At 37.4% G+C, this 23164-nt stretch overlaps 3 protein-coding genes across 3 annotated transcripts in view; 1 reads left to right on the forward strand and 2 right to left on the reverse strand.

The window, feature by feature from the left end:
* The first annotated feature begins 189 nt into the window (after positions 1 to 189).
* Positions 190 to 3776, forward strand: LOC131134890 (homeodomain-interacting protein kinase 2-like). Its single transcript, XM_058080572.1, has 2 exons — positions 190 to 865; positions 1990 to 3776. Exons 1-2 carry the CDS (start codon positions 817 to 819, stop codon positions 3225 to 3227), a joined length of 1287 nt encoding a protein of 428 aa, XP_057936555.1. The 5' UTR covers positions 190 to 816; the 3' UTR covers positions 3228 to 3776.
* Positions 3777 to 4437: 661 nt separating this feature from the next.
* si:dkey-243k1.3 (endonuclease domain-containing 1 protein-like) lies at positions 4438 to 7749 on the reverse strand. Its single transcript, XM_058080285.1, has 6 exons — positions 7719 to 7749; positions 7493 to 7599; positions 6694 to 6794; positions 6418 to 6532; positions 6114 to 6270; positions 4438 to 4974 (listed from the first exon to the last, which is right to left on the reverse strand). The coding sequence occupies exons 2-6, from the start codon at positions 7568 to 7570 to the stop codon at positions 4580 to 4582; spliced, it is 846 nt and encodes a 281-aa protein (XP_057936268.1). The 5' UTR covers positions 7571 to 7599; positions 7719 to 7749; the 3' UTR covers positions 4438 to 4579.
* Positions 7750 to 19040: 11291 nt separating this feature from the next.
* Positions 19041 to 23164, reverse strand: part of dpf1 (double PHD fingers 1) — a 51627-nt gene continuing 47503 nt past the window's right edge. Inside the window, 1 exon segment of the mRNA XM_058080819.1 lies at positions 19041 to 21245. Within this exon segment, the coding sequence (XP_057936802.1) occupies positions 21175 to 21245 (71 nt within the window). The 3' untranslated portion in view covers positions 19041 to 21174.

The following is a 23164-nucleotide window of genomic DNA, read 5'->3' on the forward strand; positions in this document are numbered from 1 at the left end:
ACAATATTTCATTCGATTTTTAATTATAGAAGAGAACCGATCTTTATAATATTGTAGCGGGTGAAGTGTAAGGCGAATAGAGTCGCAAACTCAGGAACTTGGAACGTTTATCGAACACAACAACACCCCCCAAAAAGCCGCCAACCTCTCTACTCGGGTCGCATTTTCTTGACGTCATCAGTACGCCCAGTCTCCAGGCACGACCAATCAATTTACACCAAATTAAACTGTCACAGTGTGAAGGAATATTAGCATCGATCAGCCTACCTTTACTGTGCAGCAAATCAAGGTGCTCCATTGTGGATGAAGTCTACAGAACAAAGATCATACGTGTTGTTAACGTCACACACACACACACACACGTTTACATACAAGTTACTCATTCTTCCAAGTAGTAGTAATTTATGTCAATCGAAACAGGCGACTAGCAAGCTGTTAGCATCATACGCGCCGGCTGGTATACATATTTTGGTATGCCTTACAGTATAGCATTTATGACAACAGACAAGCTAGGATACGGACACATCCATAGTCGTGCTGCGTAGTGCACTATCGGTACGACTCGAATAAATATTAACATTTAGTTTAGTTCAGCCATCTTGAAAGTCGAGGCGTCATTTCCCGAGACGCTTCGACTATGGCGGGTGTTACCATGGCAACCACAAGCAGCGTTCAGTTAGACGGGGATGGTTTCACGTGAATCACGTGATGCCAAATAGGTCAGTTACAAAGTACATCAAATGTTCAAAGAGAGTCGCGGACACATTTTAAAGGACTCAAGACTGGAGGCTGGGATTTTTGGATACGGAAGGGAAAATGTCTTCTTGGACAAGTTCAGATTCTTCAATTGCATCAAATTGTTCGAGTAAGTGAATGATGCACATAGAATGCTCATATTTGATTTATAAGCTAATGTATTTGTGTAGGTACACATTGTAGACACATTGTTTTCTTTGTTCATGCAACATGTAGTCATATACAATTGCATACAACAGCATTCATTATTTGCATGTGTTATTACTTTCAATGGATGGCTCAGTGTAATATTACTTGCAATAGTTTTAGCTTTGGTTATTTATCACTGCAAGATTCTAACCTTTACAAATTGATTTTACACTAAAATATTTAGATCACAATTGTATTTTTAATGCAATCCAAATTTGGCCTTTATTAATGTTCTCTTCTGATTGACACTTTAAGAGTATTTAAGAATGAATGTAGTGCATACCACCATATCATATTGAGGTGTTTAATGTTTTTTTAATTTATTATTAATTATGATTAATTGATTACTATGAATTATTATTTTATTTATTATTATTATATACATATTTTTTTTATAAAATAATAAAAATAAATAAAATAAATTATTTTATTATAATAAAAATATGTAAATAAATAAATAAATAAATAAATAGATAAATAAATAAATAAATAAATAAAATTTTAAATATATTATTATAATTAGGGATGCCAGATAATTATTGGGACCAATAATTATTGTTAAGAAAATGGATATTTAAAAATACTGTGTACAATACGTGTGTACATTCCACCACATGTCATGTTACACATAATATCGGTATCGGCTGATATTGGTATCAGAAATTGAGAGTTGGACAATATCGCCATATCAGACTTTGGCAAAAAAGCCAATATTGGACATCTGTAATTATTATATATTCTATATTTTCATATATCCACGATGTGGATCTGAATATATATACATCCTGTGATTCATCTGTCTTGGGAGGTTCCAATTATTGACATGTGTCACTCATGGGAAAACATCGAAGCAGAAAACGGTGCATCCAACGTGACGGTCAATGCAACTCTGGACAGAAATGAATAATGCTTGTGGAAATATTTAAAATGACAAAATGCCAGTAACTCATTTATATTTAGCGTCCTCCTATTTAATTTTTACTGTTTTTTTATGTGATTTTGCGTGTTTAAGAAGTCTCACCCTTTTTTTCTCCACCTTTGCAGCAAAAACGGCCAAACACGAAGTAAAGCTCGGCAAGGTCTTGTACAGCCACTGCAGTACTTACTCCATCCTGACTTTCATCGGAGAAGGCTACTTCGGAAAAGTGGCAATGTGCAAAAATGTATACACGCTGGAGACGGTAGCCATCAAGATCCTCAAGCACGACGCTCACATCAAACAGGACCACGAGAGAGAACTGTTCATGCTCAAGCAGATTAGCGTCTTGGATCCCGATAAGACCAACGTGGTCAGGTTCTATGAGCATTTTGAGCACGAAGGAAACATCTGTCTGGTGTTTGAGATCTTGGACTGCAACTTAATCCATCTGGTGGAAGAACGACAGCGTCAGCCGCTGTCTCTCGCTGAAATCCGTGTCATCGCACATCAGCTGCTGGTGGCCTTGGACTCCTTGAAGGTCATCGGCGTTGTACATACCGACATCAAACCCGACAATATAATGCTCGTTAACAGGCAAGAACAGCCGCTGAGGGTGAAACTCATCGATTTTGGCAACGCCATCCTAGCATCCAAAATCAAGAAAGGGTTAGATATCCAGCCTGTTGGTTATAGAGCCCCAGAAATCACCTTGGGTCTCCCCTACAACGAGAACATCGATGTCTGGAGTGTCGGCTGCATCCTGGCTTTCCTGCTCCTGCCCGGGAATCTATTTTGTATCAACTGCGAATACCAAATGATGAAGCGTATTATTAGTCTTCTGGGTCAGCCTGATGATCACGTGTTGCAGACGGGAAAATACACCGAGAACTACTTCACCGAGGATGAAGATGTCGGCTATTTTCATTATAGATTCATGACACCCGAGGAGTACGAAGCAGCCAACAATGAGAAACCGAAAGAACCCAGCGGTTGCAGACCCTGCGCCAAACCCTTGGAAGAACTTCTTCTGCCCCCCGTGGAGGGAGAGGTCGCCCAGGGTGAGCTGGAGGAAAGGAAGGCGTTCATGGAGCTCCTGAAATGCATGCTGCACGTGGACGGGCTTCAGAGGATCTCTGCCACGGAAGCCTTGCGGCATCCCTTCACCACCATGACACACCTGGCTAACGCCGCCAGCAGGAGTCTGCTGACGCAGAAACGCATCACGCTGTTTGATGACGAGCAGCTCATTCCCGCCAATCAAAAGGGGGCCAATGGAACCAGCAAGAGCATCTTGAGGAGGATTCGCAGATTCTTCCGCCGAATGACGTCTTCGTTCTATCGCAGACGCATGCTGATGGACTGATTACGACGCAGACGAGGGGCGTTTCATTGATGGACCAATGAGCAAACAGGATGCTAATCAGTGCGCTATACTTCCCATGTCAGGACATTTCTAAAAAAGAATGCATCAATTTAAAGATGGCAAGTTTATCTTCAATACCAGCAATGGCCGCTACAAATAAGACAGCCAATCCAATATGAACAAGTCGCTAACCTGTGTGAATAGTTTGCTACGCATTGGCGTTGACATTCGCCAATCGTAGTCGTTTGTTGCCTACTGTGTGTGGCGTCCATGAATGATCATTTATTGTCAATATGATCCATCGTTTTCTATATAAGTCTTGTCCTCATTAGGATTGCAGGGGGTATGCTAGTGTCTTATCGTCTAAATTATATATATTATATATAAATTAAATATATTATATATTATAATATATTATAATGTGAGTGTGAATGGTTGTTTGTCTATATGTGCCCTGTGATTGGCTGGCCACCAGTCCAGGGTGTACCCCGCCTCTCACCCGAAGACAGCTGGGATAGGCTCCAGCACCCCCGCGACCCTTGTGAGGAAAAGCAGTAGAAATTGAATTAATGAATATATTATAATATATTATATATATTATAATATATATAATATAATATATTATTATATTATATAAATAATATAATATATTATTATATTATATATATAATAATATAATATATTATATATACATATTTTATTTTTTAAATATTTTATAAATTTGTGATATATATTATTTTTGTATTAAATTAATAAAATAATTTTACACATCACTTTTGTATCCATAGCATCAACTATGCAAGCGATTACATTTACATTATAGTAAATTTATTTTTTCTTTATTTTTAACCAAATGTTATATATTTTATTAAAGAGACAATAATAAATATTTTTTCATATTTGACTTCCTCGTGTTCTGCATTGTCGTTTGTGACAACGTTAGCGAGTTAGCCTGCCCCAGTAGCCTCCTGCAGCCATGCCAAGATGGCGCCCCAGCAGGCAGGATATATTCCCACCGGATCAACCAGTCGACATCTCAGCTTTCAGACCCTGCGACTCTTCATCGCCTTCATAAAACTTCTATAAAGGATATAAGCATAAAGATACATATGAAAGAATGTGCTCCTATGAAATAGACAATGGTAACTAAACAGTGTATAATATAAGCTTTCAATGAGTTCAAGCTGGATATCCAATGTGTAAGAAAACATGATAAACTTGATCATTTTTATTCATAACTGTATGAGATAATCAATCTCAATGCTGTGCAAGATAATGATGCTTCATTATGCTTCATTATATTTTCCATTTGTACAAATTTGACTAAATATATTTATTGCTACTCATTCAAATCAAACTGCCATGCAGTTGTTGTGAAACAGCGCCCCCACCGGTTGGTCTGAGAACTGTTGCAAGAACTCGCCCAGCTCATCCAGGGAGAGTTTTTCCACCCAGTTGTCCTCCGTGTTCCTGGCTGCGGCGGCGCCCCCCTGAACGGGCTCGTCATTGTTGTCCAAACAGCAGTAAGCATTCCACAGGTAGTCCGGGATGTTGACACGCTTCACGTTGTTCTTGACGATCCAATTATCCGCGGAGGGAACAGCTCCGACCAGAACGTAGGCCTTGGAGCACTTGGTCCGGAAAAGCTCAGTGAGCTGAGACTCATGGATTCTCCATGCATTCTGGTTCAGTTTGGGGTTCTGAGGCACCACATTGGTGAGGGTGAAAGTGGCGTTCCGACCGGGAACTGACAAGAAAAGCGGAGAGAAGCGAGACTTAAAGGGATAGTTTGGATTTTTTCCACATGAAATTGTATGACATCCCCGTCAGCGATGTAGTCCATCAAAGGTGACTTGCTCCCATGAGCCCAGTTCTGCTTGGACTTTGGTGATGAGAAACGTACTTCCGGTTAGTTTTGGGGGTTCCTCAAGCAAGGAGTTGTCAATATGTGTTCAAAAACAGGACAAAATGCCTCCTCAGATAAATCACTGGGCAGCCTTGTGGCGGCCATCTTGTTTATAAATGAGGTCCACAGCGGCAGGGCCAGCCCGAGCCTCCATGGGACCCGAAGCAAAATTAGATTTTGGGGCCCTCACTAACACACACACACACATGGGAAAAATAATATATAGATATATTTGAAGTAAATAGCTCTTGGGGGCCCCCTTGTGGTCACGGGGCCCTAAGCAGGTGCTTAGTTCGCTTATGTTTTGGGCGGGCTCAACAAAGGTCAGCCAATAGCATACATTGATACAAATCAGAGAAAGCTATGCCGAGTGATATAATGAGTATTTTTGAGGAAGTATTTTAGTTATGCTCTTTTGAACGCATATTGTTTTTTTGACGCCAAACTCAAGTCATTTAAGTACTAAGTAACCCCAATAACTAACCACAACTATGTTTGTCATCACCGAAATCTGGAATTGAACCCTCGTCTTCGAGCTGTGAGGTCTGCGCGCTAACCACTTGACCACCGTGCAGCCCTGCTGCTCGCAAAAAAACAACATAAAAATGCAAAAACGATGCGTTTGGGCAAATGTATATTATTTTTCAAAACAAATAATGACCCATATTTCCATAATTGATCGTCATTTACATAAAATTCAATGAATGTTTCCCACGCCCCGGTGGTTGGGGCACCCCTGGTCTATCAGATGTTTAAAATGCATGATATTTGTGCATATTGTGAGGGTGTTATGCTTTTAAAAATATATCTACTTTTACAAAGGTGTACTTTGTATACAAAGAAAGTAACTGTATCCCCTTTTTGTTTATTTTATTTCTATTATTTCATTGTCACTATCGCTTGGATCAGAATGCATTCAATATGAAAGTGAATGTTGTATATTAAAAAAGATATATATATATAAAAATACATATAAATACCTGGATGGTGTCCATTAGGGTTAAGGTGACCTCGGTCAAAGCCAGAGTGTGTGTAGTCCTCATTGAGAGCTTGCTTCTCCCCCAGGTAGACCTCAGGATGGTCTTTCCCCAGCCAGTACCCATCCTTCATCTCAGCTTGCCAAGATGGATTTACCAGCTATATTAAAATCATAAAGTGTGAATTTAGTAGACTGGAGTAAGAACTATTCAACCGTAATCGTAATAAACCAATGAAACAAAAACAAAAAGCCATTTTTTTATTGGCTGAAGTTTGTACGGAATATGAATAGAGTTTGGTACCAACCTGAGGTTCCACAAACCACCTTCTCTCCCGACCGCCTCCATTGCTGGGCTGGAAAATGTACGCAGAGTAAACTGCAATACGATGCTTGGTGTCATAAAGCGTGGCGAAGTGATACCTGTTGGTGCAAATACTCCTTAACATCGTACACACTTGTCACCGACGTATTCAGTATAATCACATTTCATTGGTTGAGCAAAAGTATCCAAACCTCCGACCACACAGATATTGACATAAATCCCAGACATGGAAAATTGATGGAGTGACAGCTCATTTCACCTGTTAGCAAAGCGCTGGCAGAGACGTGCAGTACCAGGTATGGAAGCCTGGTATTTTGGTACTTTACTTTTGTAGAAGTACTTCATGCATTCTGGCGCATCCTGGGATAAAAAAACAACAACAATAGAATTACAGAATTATAGAATTATAATATATAATATAATATATAATTGTAGAATTAATATAATTAAATAATTATTATATAATTATAATATAATATGATAATAGAATATAAAATTATAATATATAATTATAGAATTAATTGTAGAATTAATATAATAATAGAATTATTATAGAATTATAATATGTAATATAATAATAGAATATATCATTGTAATATATAATTATAGAATTAATTGTAGAATTAATATAAATATAGAATTGTTATAAAATTATAATATATAATATAATATAATAATAGAATATAAAATGATAATATATAATTATAGAATTATTATAGAATTATAATATATAATATAATATAACAATAGAATATAAAATTATAATATATAATTCTAATATATAATTATAGAATTATTATACTATATAATATAATATAGTATAATAATAGAATATATAATTATAATATATAATTATAGAATTAATTGTAGAATTGATATAATTATAGAATAGAATTATTATAGAATTATAATATATAATATAATGTAATAATATAATATATAATTATAATTTATAATTATAGAATTAATATAATTGTAGAATTATTATAGAATTATTATTGTAGAATTATTATAGAATTATTGAAGAATTTTACGAAGCAAGTATTAAAAACACAAACCTGAAATTGTGCCACAAGGTCTGCATGAACAACAAACAGGAGCGACAGAAGAGTACACAGAGTCGCCAGGGTTGCCATTTTGGTAACAATTTATTGGTCTTGTCTGGCTGAAAATGAAAGATAAAGGTCGGAGTTAGGGTTAGGATCAGGGTGGAGAAAATATCTTTCAAAAACATGTATACAAATGTCAGCCAACAATACTGTAAGTGTGTGTATTTTCACTTACCGAGTGTTACCCTCACCAGCTGCCACAGGTGAGCGAGTCTTATATATGACTTGACATCACCTTTTGCCCCCTTTGATTATCTCCAATTCAGTCAACACGTGACGATACAGTTTGGGCATGTGTTTGTTTGACGGGAACCTGAATCAAATAATACAGCTGTTTTAAAGAAAGTACCGATACATATTCAAGTATTTTTTGTGGTTATGGTCACTATGGTTAAAATGACATGGACCAGTACAAAGCGTTCAAAGGTCATGAACTCTGTACATGACAGCTCTTGGTTATCTGTGGCTTCATATGCTATTTTCCCAAAGATCACGGCACAGGTGGTGCGCTAACCTCCCTCAAAACTCCTGCACTTTATTTATCACTTCACTGGTAACGAGGTACACAAAAATAAAGTAGTTCATGAAGAACTAATGAGTACTTACTGAGGAACTAAGGTACCCAAATTTTAAGTAGTTATTGAAGTGTCTGATATCACTATTACGACCTCTTCCTTATTATTATATTAGTTAAAAAAGAAAAAAAAAACATTCTTAGGAATGTTATGTTTTCCAATTAATTTATTATTAATTTTTTATTTAACATGTCCACGTCATAATATGGTATATTAATCGTCGGCTATGAAAAAACTGTGTTATCTTAGAAACAGTATTAAAACCACACAGCAAATTAAAATCATCACACAGCAGCTTAACACGCAAAAGGTACCTAGGAAATACCAACATGAGTTTAATATGGCAAACAGCAGCTATTTTAACATCAGGAGGGCAAGTACCATTGATGGATGGCTCTGCCCAGAGCCCAGAGTTCAGACCCCAGAGGGTGGCTGAAGTTATTTCAGCATCAATGAAAGCATTGTTCAGATGCAATGCCAAATGGCAAAACTCAAAAACTTTTTTTTTTCCCATTTTAAACTTGTAATGGTACATGTTTGTATATTTCTGAGGTATTCTTTTGCTGTGTTGTGTGATGAATTTAGTGCTGTTCTCAGTAAGATGACACAGTCAGTCAGACTGTTACCTTGTTATACTTTTATATATAACAATATTCATACTGATAATATGCTATTTCACGTATATGTCAAAGCTGAGATGCAGTTTTTTTTAATTGAAATATACAACAATTGTTTCAGATGTGAAAGAGTTGTCGTGTCCTTTCATTGATGAAAAGGTTTGGAAAGCCCTGGTCTGCACACTCAAAACAAGAACATAGAAAATCCAAGGTTTGAAACAAGAATAAAAGCAATGAAAATGTTCCATTCTAACGAGAACATCTCTGGCACCTCCGTTGCGGAGCGTCGATGAATGTCGATGAACGTCGATGAATGTCGATGAACGTCGACCCTGTCGTCACAATGAAAAACCCACGACTCCTTTTAATTTATGAAGTTGTCGACAGCCAATTGAAGTAAAAGTACCATCTGAAGGTTGAATGATGTTGATTTGAAATAAAGCCAAAGAGAACCACGGAGGCCAAACCAAACAAACAGAGAACATCGGGGATTAGATAAAGTAAGCAAGGCTTTATTTAATCAGCCCTGAATTTTCCCATTACTCTGCTCCGTATTCATTTTTCATATTAACGACTCGGCATAAATCCGACTGCTAGACATTCAGCGACAGAACACGGAGTTGTTACTCTGTTTGTGCCGTGTAATTGTTTTATTATTAAGGACGCGGGATGAGTTGAATGTTTAATGACGGATGATGTTTTGATTGCTACTTTTTCCTCATATAAACACCATAAACTAGAAAGGGCAGACAGATAATAAAGTTTAATTATTTGGACTGATTAAACTTTATTGTCTGATACCGACAACATAAAGATAAAAATCGGTGAAAAATGATATTTTCTAACAATATTTGTCATGATCCAATAGCTGCTAGTTTTAGATCTGGGGTCTCAAACACGCGGCCCGCGGGCCAAATGTGGCACGCAGGACACTAGTTTGAGGCCCCCGCCTTGATATGAAAGTTTAATGTTGGTACGGCCCGCGCAAGTTTGATATGGATGCTGTATGGTATCATGTACCCAGAAAAAATTATTACGTTTGATTAATGTTCATGTTAAAGGTTAAATAACTGTGAATAGTTATCCTCCCTATCCGTGTGAAAGTGGTAAGTTTTTGGCTATTTAAGTTGAAAGGAAATAACTTGAAGGCTACCGTTTAGGTCGCTAGCTCTCTAGTTTGCGAGTTAGCATGTGTCTCAAGACCCTGCAGTTGCGCAATATGTTGTAAATAAAAAGAGTATAAATGTGACTATAGTCGTGTTTTGTCATGTCTACAGGGCTCTAATAATGCTTTGTTCATTTTAATCTGAAAAATATCATTTGTCTACCCACCAACTATATGTGGTTTCTTAAGTTTTTATTATTTACTGTTTTATTATTATTATTATATTTATTTATTACTGATTGATTGATTTTCTTTATTCTTGATTTGTTTATTTATTTTTCATCTTATTTTGTGTAGAAAAATAAAAAGTAAGATATTTGAGAACAGTGGAATGTTTTATCAGAGCTTTTATTGTAGAAAATTGGAACCAAAGCGACGTTTTTTCAATTTTTCTGTTTTTAATAAATGCGTGTTGTGGTTTTTTTTTTGGAAAACCTGATGCGGCCCAGTCTCACCCAGACCCGAGCTCCAGTGGGCCCCAAGTAAATTGACTGTGAGAACCCTGTTTTAGATTGACATTTGCATCACACACAACCAACTGATGTCAAATACACACTAAGGTTGATATTACTGCAGTCCGCCTCTAGGTTGCAGTATTGAATTGTTCTTTTTCCCACACCCCTACTTGCTTATTTGTTACCTTTAAATTGCCATTGCAGATCATCCAAGTGGTCCCCTATCAGGAAAACGCAAATCCATGATCCACTTTACTGATTATCAACACACATTTAGCAACGCTTTTGTCTCCATTGATCTGCCGAGGGCAGATAATCATTACACACGATTATACAAGACTACGGATGGCTGGGAAATGGAAGGAATTGGGAATAGTTTTAATGACAGCCCAGGAATGGAACGGACATCACACCCTTGGCCACTCAATCAATTAGCACTTATTCAAATATTGAATACAACTGGTTTGTGGTTCTATAAATTCACTGACCAGGGGTTGTGGGGGGCGGAGTCATTTATGCCCCGTGGCTTGTTTTTATTGGCCCTCTCTATATTGGACACGTGGAATTAAACCAAAAAAAGGGGAGAAATTGAGCAAAAATGCACAATGCAAAGGGAGATATTAAAATATTGACATTAATAATAACTTTTTTTGAAAATTCACTCACATGTTGCAAAAATAGATTCATTAATAAATCATGCTGTTTCCGTAAGACCAATTCTTCGTCAACACATATGCATATTTACGCAAATGTTACATATTTTTACCTAAATTAAGCATTTTTACACATAAAAATGAATTTAAATACAAATATTAAGACACTGAATGAATGCATTCAAAGATGTTGATGAATTTGGAACTAATTAACTACAATAAATGAGGGATTACATCATTACAATATGATGTACATTTGCACAATTACACAACATGCAACAACATGGAGAGCATACACGCGTATTCGAGTGTCAAATTGTATGTGGAGTACTACACATTTGTACACGTTGGCAGGTCTGCATTGATTTTTTTTATTTTTATTTCATTTGAACATGCATCAAATTACAATTGAGTGCATCCCATAATCAGTTCCCAGTTCCACATGTCCAAAAGAGTAGGAAGAAGCAAAGCTTATTAAATCCTACCCCTCCATCTGGTACTTTTATAATCACTAACTGTTACATTTGTTCACTTCCTGCTTTCATAATACAGTTTAAGGTTTTTTTTTTTTTGTTTTTAATAATGCATCTCGTACCGAAGTACTCGGTGATATGAGCATCCAATGCCATAATGGGTACCATAGTAAGTGTCAATATAGTGATATATATAGCACATCATGACTGGTTCAAGACTCTTCATCCTTGTATTTAGCAAACATCAACTGCTTGTATTGTTTCTTGAATTGGCTCATTGTTGTGCATTGTTTGACTTCCTTACTCAATCCATTCCATAGTTTGATTCCACATACTGAAATGCTATGGCTAGCATAACGTAGTCCTAGCATAGAAGTGTTTCAAATTTAGTTCTTCCCTGAGATCATATTTCTCCTCTCTTGTAGAGAAGTATCGGATGACATTTTTAGCTAATTGCTTATTTTTAGCCTTATGCATTATTTTAGCTGTTTGAAGATGAACTATATCAGCAAGTTGAAGTATTTGTGATTTTAGAAATAAGGAGTTAGTATGTTCTCTGCATTATGGCGGCATTATGAATTATCCTTACTGGCCTTTTTTGCAGTACATTTAGCGAGTGAAGATTGCTTTTATAGTTATTATCTATTAAATACCTATGTAGCGGTGATCTCAACAGCAAAATTCAGATATAAAAATCATATAAAATGTTACTTTTGCTCATTTTTAAACTTAACAGTATGGCACCAGTGTTTTTTGCCATTTTCGAACTGCGTATTGCAGCATTGGGGTCTCAAATAATACATTAAATCATGTCAAATACATAAAAAAAATGTGCAACACAAAGAAATACACTGCTTTCTTCATTTCACATTTCACTGAGAAAAAGGAAAAAATAAGTAGAATAAATTAATACATAGAAAATCATCAATTCATAATGGAATAGAAAAACGGAGTAGAGATGAATTGGTCATAAATAATAAAAAGGCCGGAACTGACAGAAACATTGGATCATGTATGAATACTGTATATGCAGGATATAAATAAAGCATTATATTGTAATGTTCACTGCATGAATTGTTGATTGTATCAAAATGATCACGTAAGTGTGCGTTGTTAAATATGTTATTGATTATTTATTGTCAAATGATCGTTACTGATTGTATTGTTCTCGCTTTCTCAACCATCCTTTGTGTTGTAATGTTGACGTTGTTGAATGTCCATGACTTCATTCCATTAGACGGCGTCATTCTTTCATTTCCTTTGTAGTCGAGCTGATGTCATATTTAATATTTGGACGCTTTCTTGATCATATTTGGTTGGGGAAAAAAGACTTTGCATTCCTACATACTTCCTTTTCTGCAAAGACTGATGACCAGACCAGACCAGACCAGGAGAAAGAATGAGAATCCCAAACCTTCAAAGCCCCCGCCCCCCAGAACCCCATCTACACCCCCCCCCCCCACCCCTCCTCAATCCATTTCTTTCATTGCTCGGCCTCATTCGTTTTTCATCTTTAGAAGTCCCTTCATTCCCGATGCATTCATTTCCAATATAGTTATGTATTAGTCTTCACCCCTCCGTGCCACGCCCCATTTTTTAATTCCTCTACTTCCTTCCTCCCTTCCTTGCCTCCTTCCTTCCCTCCTCACCTCTTTTCCATGGCTCTGTCCTTTCGCCTTCCCTATCGCCCAGCCCTCTCCCATCCCATTACAGTAATCCATCACTCCTCCATCAGCCACCATGCAAACAGGCCTCCTGGTTACCATAGCAACCACCTCCCGACCCAGCACTGCACTGCCCTTGTCTGATTGGCTGGCAAAGCATTGGCAGTCTCACTCTGTCTGGGAGATGTGGTAATTGGCTGGTAAGTCATACAACACACACGCACACACACACAAACACACACACACACACACACACACAAATATTTTCATAATATCAAAGGGAAACTGGGGTCACAGTGATGAAGCTCATAAGATGGGAAGCTCTAGGCTGTGTGTGTGTGTGTGTTACGCGTGAGGTATAAATGGAGAAGCACGTTTGTGTGTGTTGTGTATGGCAGTCACCGCGGCATGGGGGGGTTTTCTGGTGGTGGTGGGGGGGATGAAAATTTTGGAAAAGGTTGGAGTCCTGCCATAACGGTTGGAAGAATTCTTTCCTTGCCTCCTTGCCTTTATTCCCTCAAGGAAGCACTCGTGCGGTCGTTTTGTGTGTCTGGCTGGTGGATGGAAACAAGAGAAGAGAAAACTGAATTGTTGATCAGCTCGACTTCATCCTGCCGCTGCTCAGTCGGGTCTGGCCAACACAGGCGCTATGATGAATGTCTGGTCTGCAGGACTACATCACAAAGAGCAAAAACCGGACCTGCCCTGAATAGCAAAGTGGGCTTTCTTCTGCAGTGGTTGAAAAAACACAATTTTAATAAGCATTGCTAACACATTTAAATGTTTCTCAGCTACTTTTGTATCATTTTTAAAATATATTCCTAAATTTGTCCACCTGCATAAAGATGGCTGTCTCCAATGGTGTCTCCCAGCCTGCAAATCAAACTGCATGAAGAGGGCTGGATAAATGTTAGATGTACGAGTTGGCAGCACAGAAAATAAACATAAGCATAGCAGGGGTGTGCACATCGTGAAAAATTATTTATTCCATCCAAAAGGTGTGATGAAAACCAAAACATACAAAAACATACAAAAACATACAAAAACATACAAAAACATACAAAAACATACAAAAACATACAAAAACATACAAAAACATACAAAAACATACAAAAACAGAGGCGTTTCTCATGTAAATCCCATTCATTTGTTATTTACATGCAGAAAACAATGCATAATAACTATAAATAACTATCTTCAAACAGCTAAAATAACGCATAAGGCTAAAAATAAGCAATTAGCTAAAAATGTCATCCAATACTTCTCTACAAGAGAGGAGAAATATGATCTCAGGGAAGAAGTACATTTGAAACACTTCTATGCTAGGACTACGTTATGCTAGCCATAGCATTTCAGTATGTGGAATCAAACTATGGAATGGATTGAGTAAGGAAATCAAACAACGATGCACAACGATGAGCCAATTCAAGAAATCATAAATTAAAATTAAAATTAAAATTAAAATTAAAATTAAAATTAAAATTAAAATTAAAATTAAAATTAAAATTAAAATTAAAATTAAAATTAAAATTAAAATTAAAATTAAAATTAAAATTAAAATTAAAATTAAAATTAAAATTAAAATTAAAATTAAAATTAAAATTAAAATTAAAATTAAAATTAAAATTAAATCTTAAACTATATTATGGAAAGCAGGAAGTGAACAAATGTAACAGTTGCTGATTGTAACGTACCAGAAAGTACCAGATGGAGGGGTAGGACCATTACCATTACCATTACCATTACCATTACCATTACCATTACCATTACCATTACCATTACCATTACCATTACCATTACTATTACCATTACCATAAATGACAAATGTATGGGTGGTATTGTTGATGTGGCCTTCCTGTATATTCTGGTTGGACTTTCGGGCCTGGTCTTCCTTGCTTCCATTATGACTTCCTGTTTGAGATTATTATTTTGTAGTTTCGGCATCACCTTTACTTTGCTTTTACTGGACGTTTATGTGAAGTTTGCTGTTTTGCAGCCATGGACGTTTTTGCCTGCTTGCCTTTTGCATTCTTTTGCAGACTTGTGGGCTTTTGCTTTTGTGATTCGTCCATTTCTGAGTCAAATCACTCCATGGAAGGTTCTTAGCCCTTTAATAGAATAAGACTTCAATCATATTGTAACAATATGACAATATTGAATTCAGTAGTGTCTCTCACCTTCTTTATCAAATTGCATGTGCAACTTTCTTTGGCCCCATGTCGGGTTGTATAGTAGTCACACTCAATAAAAAAATGCACAGATAATGAGTCGGCAACAGTTTGCTTGGCCTCTTGATTTTGAGGCCAATATTATGCTTTTTCCACTTTACTGACCTATAACTTGTATTCTAGTTCCACTGACGTCACTATGACCTGGACTTCCTTATATGGGCTGCAGACTGCCTGCACTTAGTAAAAGCGTACCTACATATCCAGAAGTCCTCCGGAGTGTTACCAATCACAGCAGAGTGGGCGTACCTAGAGGTGGAGAAAATAAACAGACCAGTTGGGTGAAAGAGGTGCAGAATCTGGAAGATCTAGAAAGCCTTCTGGGCGGGTTATTGTGTGTAGCTGCTCTATCGGAGTCCACAAAGGACCAAAAATGTGAATAATAGGCCCCCTTTAAGTGCAATGTTGCTCAAAATCTGGGACAAAATGTTAGTGAAAATTTGCAACAAAATCGAAATTTTTTTTTTTTTTTTAGCTTTTTCACTTTCTAGTGTGCATATTTGTACTGTTTCCCCTAATTTGGACTGTTTTTGTTTCATTTTATCTCTACAATGTGCCAATAAAAAATAAACAGCAGGCCTCCCGTTGGCCACCATGCCTGGATTCAAACACATGAAACGACAACACAGACAAAGAGGTCATTTTTGATCTTATCTTTTTAATGGAAAAAACTAAGTCGAGGGAAGAAAAAATGGTGACTGTTGAATAAACTTACAGAAAATGACTGCAGTGATGACAGCATGGGAATAAAAACTGTCTAAGAAGATTGGATCTTTTTTCTCAAGGTAGAAAATACAAATTAAAAACTTTGTATCCAGGGTTATTTACAGCAGACAATCACATTTAAAAAAATAAAATTAAATCATAAGCGCTCGCGCTCCCACACATACAGTTCTTACAATTATCGTCATTTTTGGAGGGGGGAAATTAAAAAGTGCAAGCAAGATCACAGAATGATAATTTACAAGAGAGGCCGAGAATGGCCAAAAAAAAAAAAAAAGCATCAAGTCTCTGACCTTGCCAACCCAACAGGGCGTCCATTTTACAATAGCATGACCCCCCCACCTCTCTCACTTAGTACAATCAACACTGACTCCGCCGTTAAGTGCCAGCTTTACATTTAAAAGGCTTTTCAGTCGCCATCATTAACACCCACCCCCCCAAAATAAATCACACAATCCCAATCATAATATCCACTCCAACCTGTTTCACACCAAGATGGCTGATATTGGACATAACCATCGAGAACCATCTATCATGGTGGCATCAGATTATTTTCAGTGCAGCATTTCATCAAGTGCATGTGTGGGATAGGTACATTTGTAACATTTGGATGTGGTTGACAAATAATTTCTGATGAGAACACTCTGACATACACGGGAAAATGTCAATCAGCAAGTCAAATGTGCATTTTTGTTGTTTTAACATGACAATCCTGCAATGTGCCATATACTGTATATACTGTATATACTGTAGTTGGGCAATAATAGCAATTAATTAGTTCCAGAAGTTATCAATTTGCACATGAGTGCAGATTAATCCAAGGGTGGGGGGACTCATGTGTCAGACTTAAATGAAAATAAGTATATTTTTGTCAATGTTTCCATTATAACAATGTGGAATTAGTTTTAGCTGTCAATCATACTTCAGACTTTACATCGGGTTCACCCCTCCCTATATGAAAAACACATGCCGTGCTGTCCCACAATCCACGAAGACCCCCCTTTTGTGCAAGGTGGTAGATTCTCTGCAAATGTGCTGCAGAGACCACCAAGTCAAGACACAAGTAAAAAGTAATAGGAGTTCCATCATGTCCGAAAATGTTTTCTATCTTTGTTATGAATTGTTTTTGACAGTTAAGTTCCTCATCCACATTGATCAAAAAGTAAACATCCATATTGATAGGCCACCCTCTTACAGTATGTCTGCGTTAAATGGTTTGGTCCTGCCTGAGTTAATTTAGTACCTAGTATTAAAATAAAAGGAACACTAATTTAGATGCAGGATCCATCCAATTCAAATTGCACAACTGCAATTTGTGCAGAAATGAACGTCAGTTTTCCATTCACACACAAATCAAATGCAACTGGTTGGGTTTTAATCCATTATGTGAACCTTTATCCAGATTCTCACCAAAATGTACTTGTCTATGTAATAGTGTTCCTGCATCTCTCCTTCATTTGTTTCTTTTGATGACGGCTTCTGGAGTTTCAAACTCACCTGATTTTGGACCAATCCACTAAGGAGATGCTAGTTTGTATCTGACTATGCAATACAATGCACTGAACCGGCGCCAGTTGGTGCCAGTTGGTGCCAGTTGGTGCCAGTTGGTGCCAGTTCGCACCAATGCAATTTGCTGTGGTGCCTAGTGTCGCCAATAAGGTGCCTAGTGGCGTGCAGTGGCTCAAACTGCCTCCCAACTGGCTCGTGGTGGTCCGTAACAGTGCCAAAAAATTAGTTTAGCTGCAAGAAAATTTCAAATTTTCGTCTCGCCACTTGAATCAAACAATCAGCTCGAAGTGTCCACCAAGTGGAACTAAACGTTGCAAACCATCCGCCTACTGGAATCCACTGGAATGTAATGGCACGAGCCAAGTTGCACCAATGATGCTAGGGGTCCACTGAGCCGGTGCCAGTTGGTGCCAGTTTTTGCCAACGTTTATGTGATTGGCGCGTAGTGGATAGCTGTGGCGCCGATTTAATGTTCGCTCGACTTGTTGCCATATTGCCGTTATTCAACATGACGAACATTAATTTGGCGCCACAGCTAGCCACTACGCACCAATCACATAATCTTTGTGGACTCAGTGGACTCCCAGCATAACAGCTGATTTTTATAATAATCGACCTTTAACGTGCAAAGCACAGTCAAAATATATTTTTTTCCGTACTAGGAATGTACTGTGAATGTACTGTGAATGTCATAATACTATGCCATACTATGCCATAATACCTCACATGACTTTAACATTGTCACCAAGCCCAAAGATTGAATGTACTGGATGTCACGCTGCTGTAAGTGGAACGTATTTACTCATAATAGGACATATTGTATTTTATGTGGTGTATATTGATGAACAAAGAGGTGTTTATTGTGTGTATTCATCCCAAAATATGAGTTATGTCACAAAAGGGAGGCATAAAAAGAAAAACTGCATCTTATTAAAATAATTAAGAAGTATAGTGTGTAATGTGTCACAGTGAGATTTGTAAGGGTCAGTCTCTGGGAAGGGGTACCAGGGGGGGGGCAGGACGTGCACAAAAAAATCAAATATACAAGAAACATAAGAAATAAACAGTAATAAAAGTGTTGAACTCTCTTTGGGCCTGTTGTGTATTAAACAGTTTCAGCCTGTTTTCCAACAAATGCGTTGGAAAGAGGATGAAATCAATAATAAACAAAAATATGTTGACCAAACTCAGATTAAATGCTAATGTACTTTAACTAAACCTGAATGGAGGAAGTGTATCACCAAACAACTCTGCTTTGACACCAACGGTAATAATAACAAAAGAAAAAACATTATATATATATATATATATATATATATATATTAATTATAATATATATATGTATATATATATATATGTTTTTTTATTTTTATATTTAATTTTTTTATTTTAAAAAAAATTATAATTTTTTAAAACAATTTATAATAGTGATTTTTAAAATAATATTAAAAAAAATGTAATTTTTAAAAAATAAGAAAAATGTCATTGTATGGTCATATCACCTTGTACTTCGGTACGTGACAAATAAAACATATATATATTTTAATTTTTATATTTTAATTTTTAAAAATGTTTTATAATTTTTTAAAACAATTTATAGTAATGATTTTTTAAATAATAAAAAACTAAAAAAAATGTAAATAAAAAATGTCATTGTAAGGTCACATCACCTTGTACTTCAGTACGTGACAAAAAAAAACACAAAAAATGAAATTAAAAATATTTAAAAAATAATAATAAAAAAAATTGAATTATATTAGAAAGGCAGGAAGTGAACAAATATAACAGTTAGTGATTGTAAAAGTACCAGATGGAGGGGTAGGATTTAATAAGCTTTGCTTCTTCCTACTCCTTTTGGACATGTGGAACTGGGAACTGATTATGGGATGCACTCAATTGTAATCTGATGCATGTTCTAATGAAATTAAATCATTACCATTACCATTATCATTATCATTACCGTTACCGTTACCATTACCATTACCATGATTCTTGGTACCCCTTTCAGGAGACTGACCCATAACTATACAGTACTATGAACAGTACCTGTGACATTTCCTGGTAAAAGCAATGACTTTGTCTCATCTCCATCACTGCTGGAATGCACAAACCGGAAAACGTTGGGTTTTCCTCACATTCAACTGACATCCCTCCTACACACGTTGCTCCCACTGAGAGTGGCGTTAGCTACAACTACTGCACTGGTCACATCCACACGCACAGACACACAAAAACACTCCTCATTTGGCCAAAACAGCTCTTATCACAGTCACATGATTGCGAATGAAGTGTGCTTTTTTTTTGGAGTACAATTATCAAGGCCGGAAGCGTCGGTAGGGAAGCCCAGACTTCCACCCGGGGGGGTTCTCAGGCCAGCTGTGTCAGCATAACGTCTAATACGGGGCTTCCTTTCAGCCACCAACGCCCGGAACATCTTACCAGGCCAGTAAGGAGCCAGTAGCTCCACCCACCCTGCAGAGGAAACCCATTTCAGCTAATTATGAATATGCTAACGACCCTAAGGTGAGGGCAGGAATGGAGATCCACTGGTAAATTAAATCGTCGTGCCTATCCGCCTGTCAATCTCATGCTCTGGCCTTCACTCACTCGTGGAGAAGATCCAGAGGTACTTGAACTTACAACATGCAAATTAAAAATAATACAAAAACAAATCATAAATGTTAAAAAAAATCCTGCATTTTCCACAACACACCGACAATACACACCAAGCGCCTGGTGGTCTTCAGTCATTATCTCCAAAGGACATCCAAAGCTGAAATTGTCATTTTTCATGAGAGATAGCTGATTATTCCACAAATCCTAGAACCTTCATCATCCATTCCAAAGTCTGTGGGAATCCCATGCAGGGTGCAGTGGTTCAATCTCCAAATGCTTCTCTCTCTACAAGAGTTTTAGAATCAGTCGGAATTCTGTACAATTATCGGGAAGCGCCCGGAGCGGCAAAAGCCCATCCAGGAAGTGGACTCTGCCAACTTTAATGGGGGGTAAAGTTTATTTTCCACAGTTTTTACGACTACAACAATCTGCTCCATTGTTGTCCGGCGTCTTCCAAGTCACGTCTTCTACCTGGTGGCCATCCATCTTGTTAATTCTCACTCACTACTTGACTGAGTTGCAGCCAAAGCTCATTAGGGCTCTTCTGAGGGCTCTTAAGAGGTTCTCCAGTGGTGTTGTGTTGCTCCAAAGTGCCCTTGGCAGGCTGGAGTGTGTGTCTTTGGAGCAAACCTATTGCTGGCTGATGAATTCGTCTGAGCCAGAGGAAGTGTGTAGGTGTGTGTAGGTGTGTGTAGGTGTGTGTAGATGTGTGTGTGTGTCATGACGTCGGAAAGGGTCATCCATCAACAGCAAGGAGTGTGAGTGACACAAATGGACGCTAGAGGTTACTTCTCCTCTGAAGAGACATTCTAGAATAGATGCAGAGTCGTTGGTTTCTGTGAAAGGTGAGTCAAATCATGGAGAAGGGGCCGGCCGAGGCACGCACAGACATGTCATGGGGGGGGGCGGTAGAGGGAATGTTTGGGAGACCAGGAAGGGGGGTCCTCGGCAGATTAAGTGAGGGTGATGTAGGCTGAGGCCTTCTCCTTCAGTTGTCTCAAACACAGATGACAGCTCCAGCTCCCTGAAACACAAAGCGGCAGTTCAATCAACGTTCATGTAGATGTCTCCTACCGGCGTGTGAAGTCGTACGAGGTCACCGCATCGCAAAACTGGTGTGTTTTGGATCGTTGTCCTGCTGAAGAACCAAAGTTGGTTTCAGTTTGAGGGCACCAACACATGGCTGGACATTCTTCTTCAGGATATTTTACCGGAAAGCAGAATCCGTGGTTCGATTTATCTTATTTATCAAGTTTTCCACGCCGTGAAGAAGCAAAACTGTCCCAGACCATCACACTACCACCACCATCTTTTATTGTTGGTATGATGTTGATTGTATGATTTTACGCCATATGTAATGGGACACACACCTTCCAAAAACCTCAACTTTTGTCTCGTCAGACCACATAGATTCCCAAAGGTCTTGGAGATCATCAAGATGGAGCCCAGCCTTAATGTTCTTTTTGTTCAGCAGTGGTTTTTGTCTTGTAACCATGCTGTTGTTTTTGCCCAGTGTCTTTCTTATATCCACTATATTGACAGTTACTATGGTAACCATTATGTCATTGTATGGTCACATCACCTCGTACTTCGGTACGGGACAAAAAAAAAAATCCTTAAACTATATTAGGAAAGCAGGAAGTGAACAAATGTAACAGTTGTAACAATTGTAACAATTTATAATAATGATCTTTTAAATAATAATTAAAAAAAATAATTAAAAAAATGTCATAACCCTTAAACTATATTAGGAAAGCAGGAAGTGAACAAATGTAACAGTTGTAACAATTGTAACAATGTAACAATTTATAATAATGATTTTTTAAAATAATAATAAAAAAATAATAATTTTTAAAAAATAAAAAAAATGTAATTGTATGGTCATATCACCTTGTACCTCAGTATTTTTAAATATTAAAAAAAAAAATAAAAAAAAAATTGAATTATATTAGGAAAGCAGGAAGTGAACAAATGTAACAGTTAGTGATTGTAAAAGTACCAGATGGAGGGGTAGGATTTAATAAGCTTTGCTTCTTCCTACTCCTTTTGGACATGTGGAACTGGGAACTGATTATGGGATGCACTCAATTGGAATCTGATACATGTTCAAATGAAATAAAACCATTACCATTACCATTACCATTACCATTACCATTACCATTACCATTCCCGTTACCATTACCATTACCATTACCATTACCATAGTAGAGTCATGAACACGGCTCTTAGCTAAGGTAAGTTAGGCCTGCAGTTCTTTGGATATTGTTGTGGGGTCTTTTGTGACCTCCCTGATAAGTAATGGCTGCGCTTTTGGGATCATTTCATTTGACTGGCGACTCCTTGGAAAGTTCAACACTGTTCCTTGTTTTCACCATTTGTGGACAATGGCTCTCACTGTAGTTTGCTGGAGTCCAAACTTCAGAAATGGTTAGATCTTGGCATGATGTCTATCTAGCTTTTAAGGATCATTTGGACTACTTCACTTTTGTCAGGCAGGTCCTATTGAAGTAATTAAGTGTGGCAGTGATGCAGTAATCAGGCCTGATTGGGTTGGGGTTACTTTTTCATCCAGAGCTATGTAGGTTTGGATTTTTCTTCTCCATTAATTATCGAAAAAATGGGTTAATATTTCAATTTCTATGATGAAATTAAACATTTAAGTGTGACCAAAAAAAAGAAACCAGGAAGAGGCAAACCCACCATTTAGGTTAGTGGATTTGTGACATGAATTATGAACGAAGTCGCAGAGTTGATGTTTCTGCTTTTGATGATGATGTTTCTGCTTATGATGATGATGTTTCTGCTTATGATGAAGATGTTTCCGCTCACGAATCAAACGTTGCTGAATGTTAAATCTCAACCTAAACTATCGCTGCACTGACGTGTGGGCAGACTATGAGTGTTAGAGTAAAGTGGCACCTCCGCTGTTGATGTTCGCTGCGG

Source organism: Doryrhamphus excisus, chromosome 8, assembly GCF_030265055.1.
Source record: "Doryrhamphus excisus isolate RoL2022-K1 chromosome 8, RoL_Dexc_1.0, whole genome shotgun sequence".
NCBI classification, from domain to species: Eukaryota; Metazoa; Chordata; class Actinopteri; order Syngnathiformes; family Syngnathidae; genus Doryrhamphus; species Doryrhamphus excisus.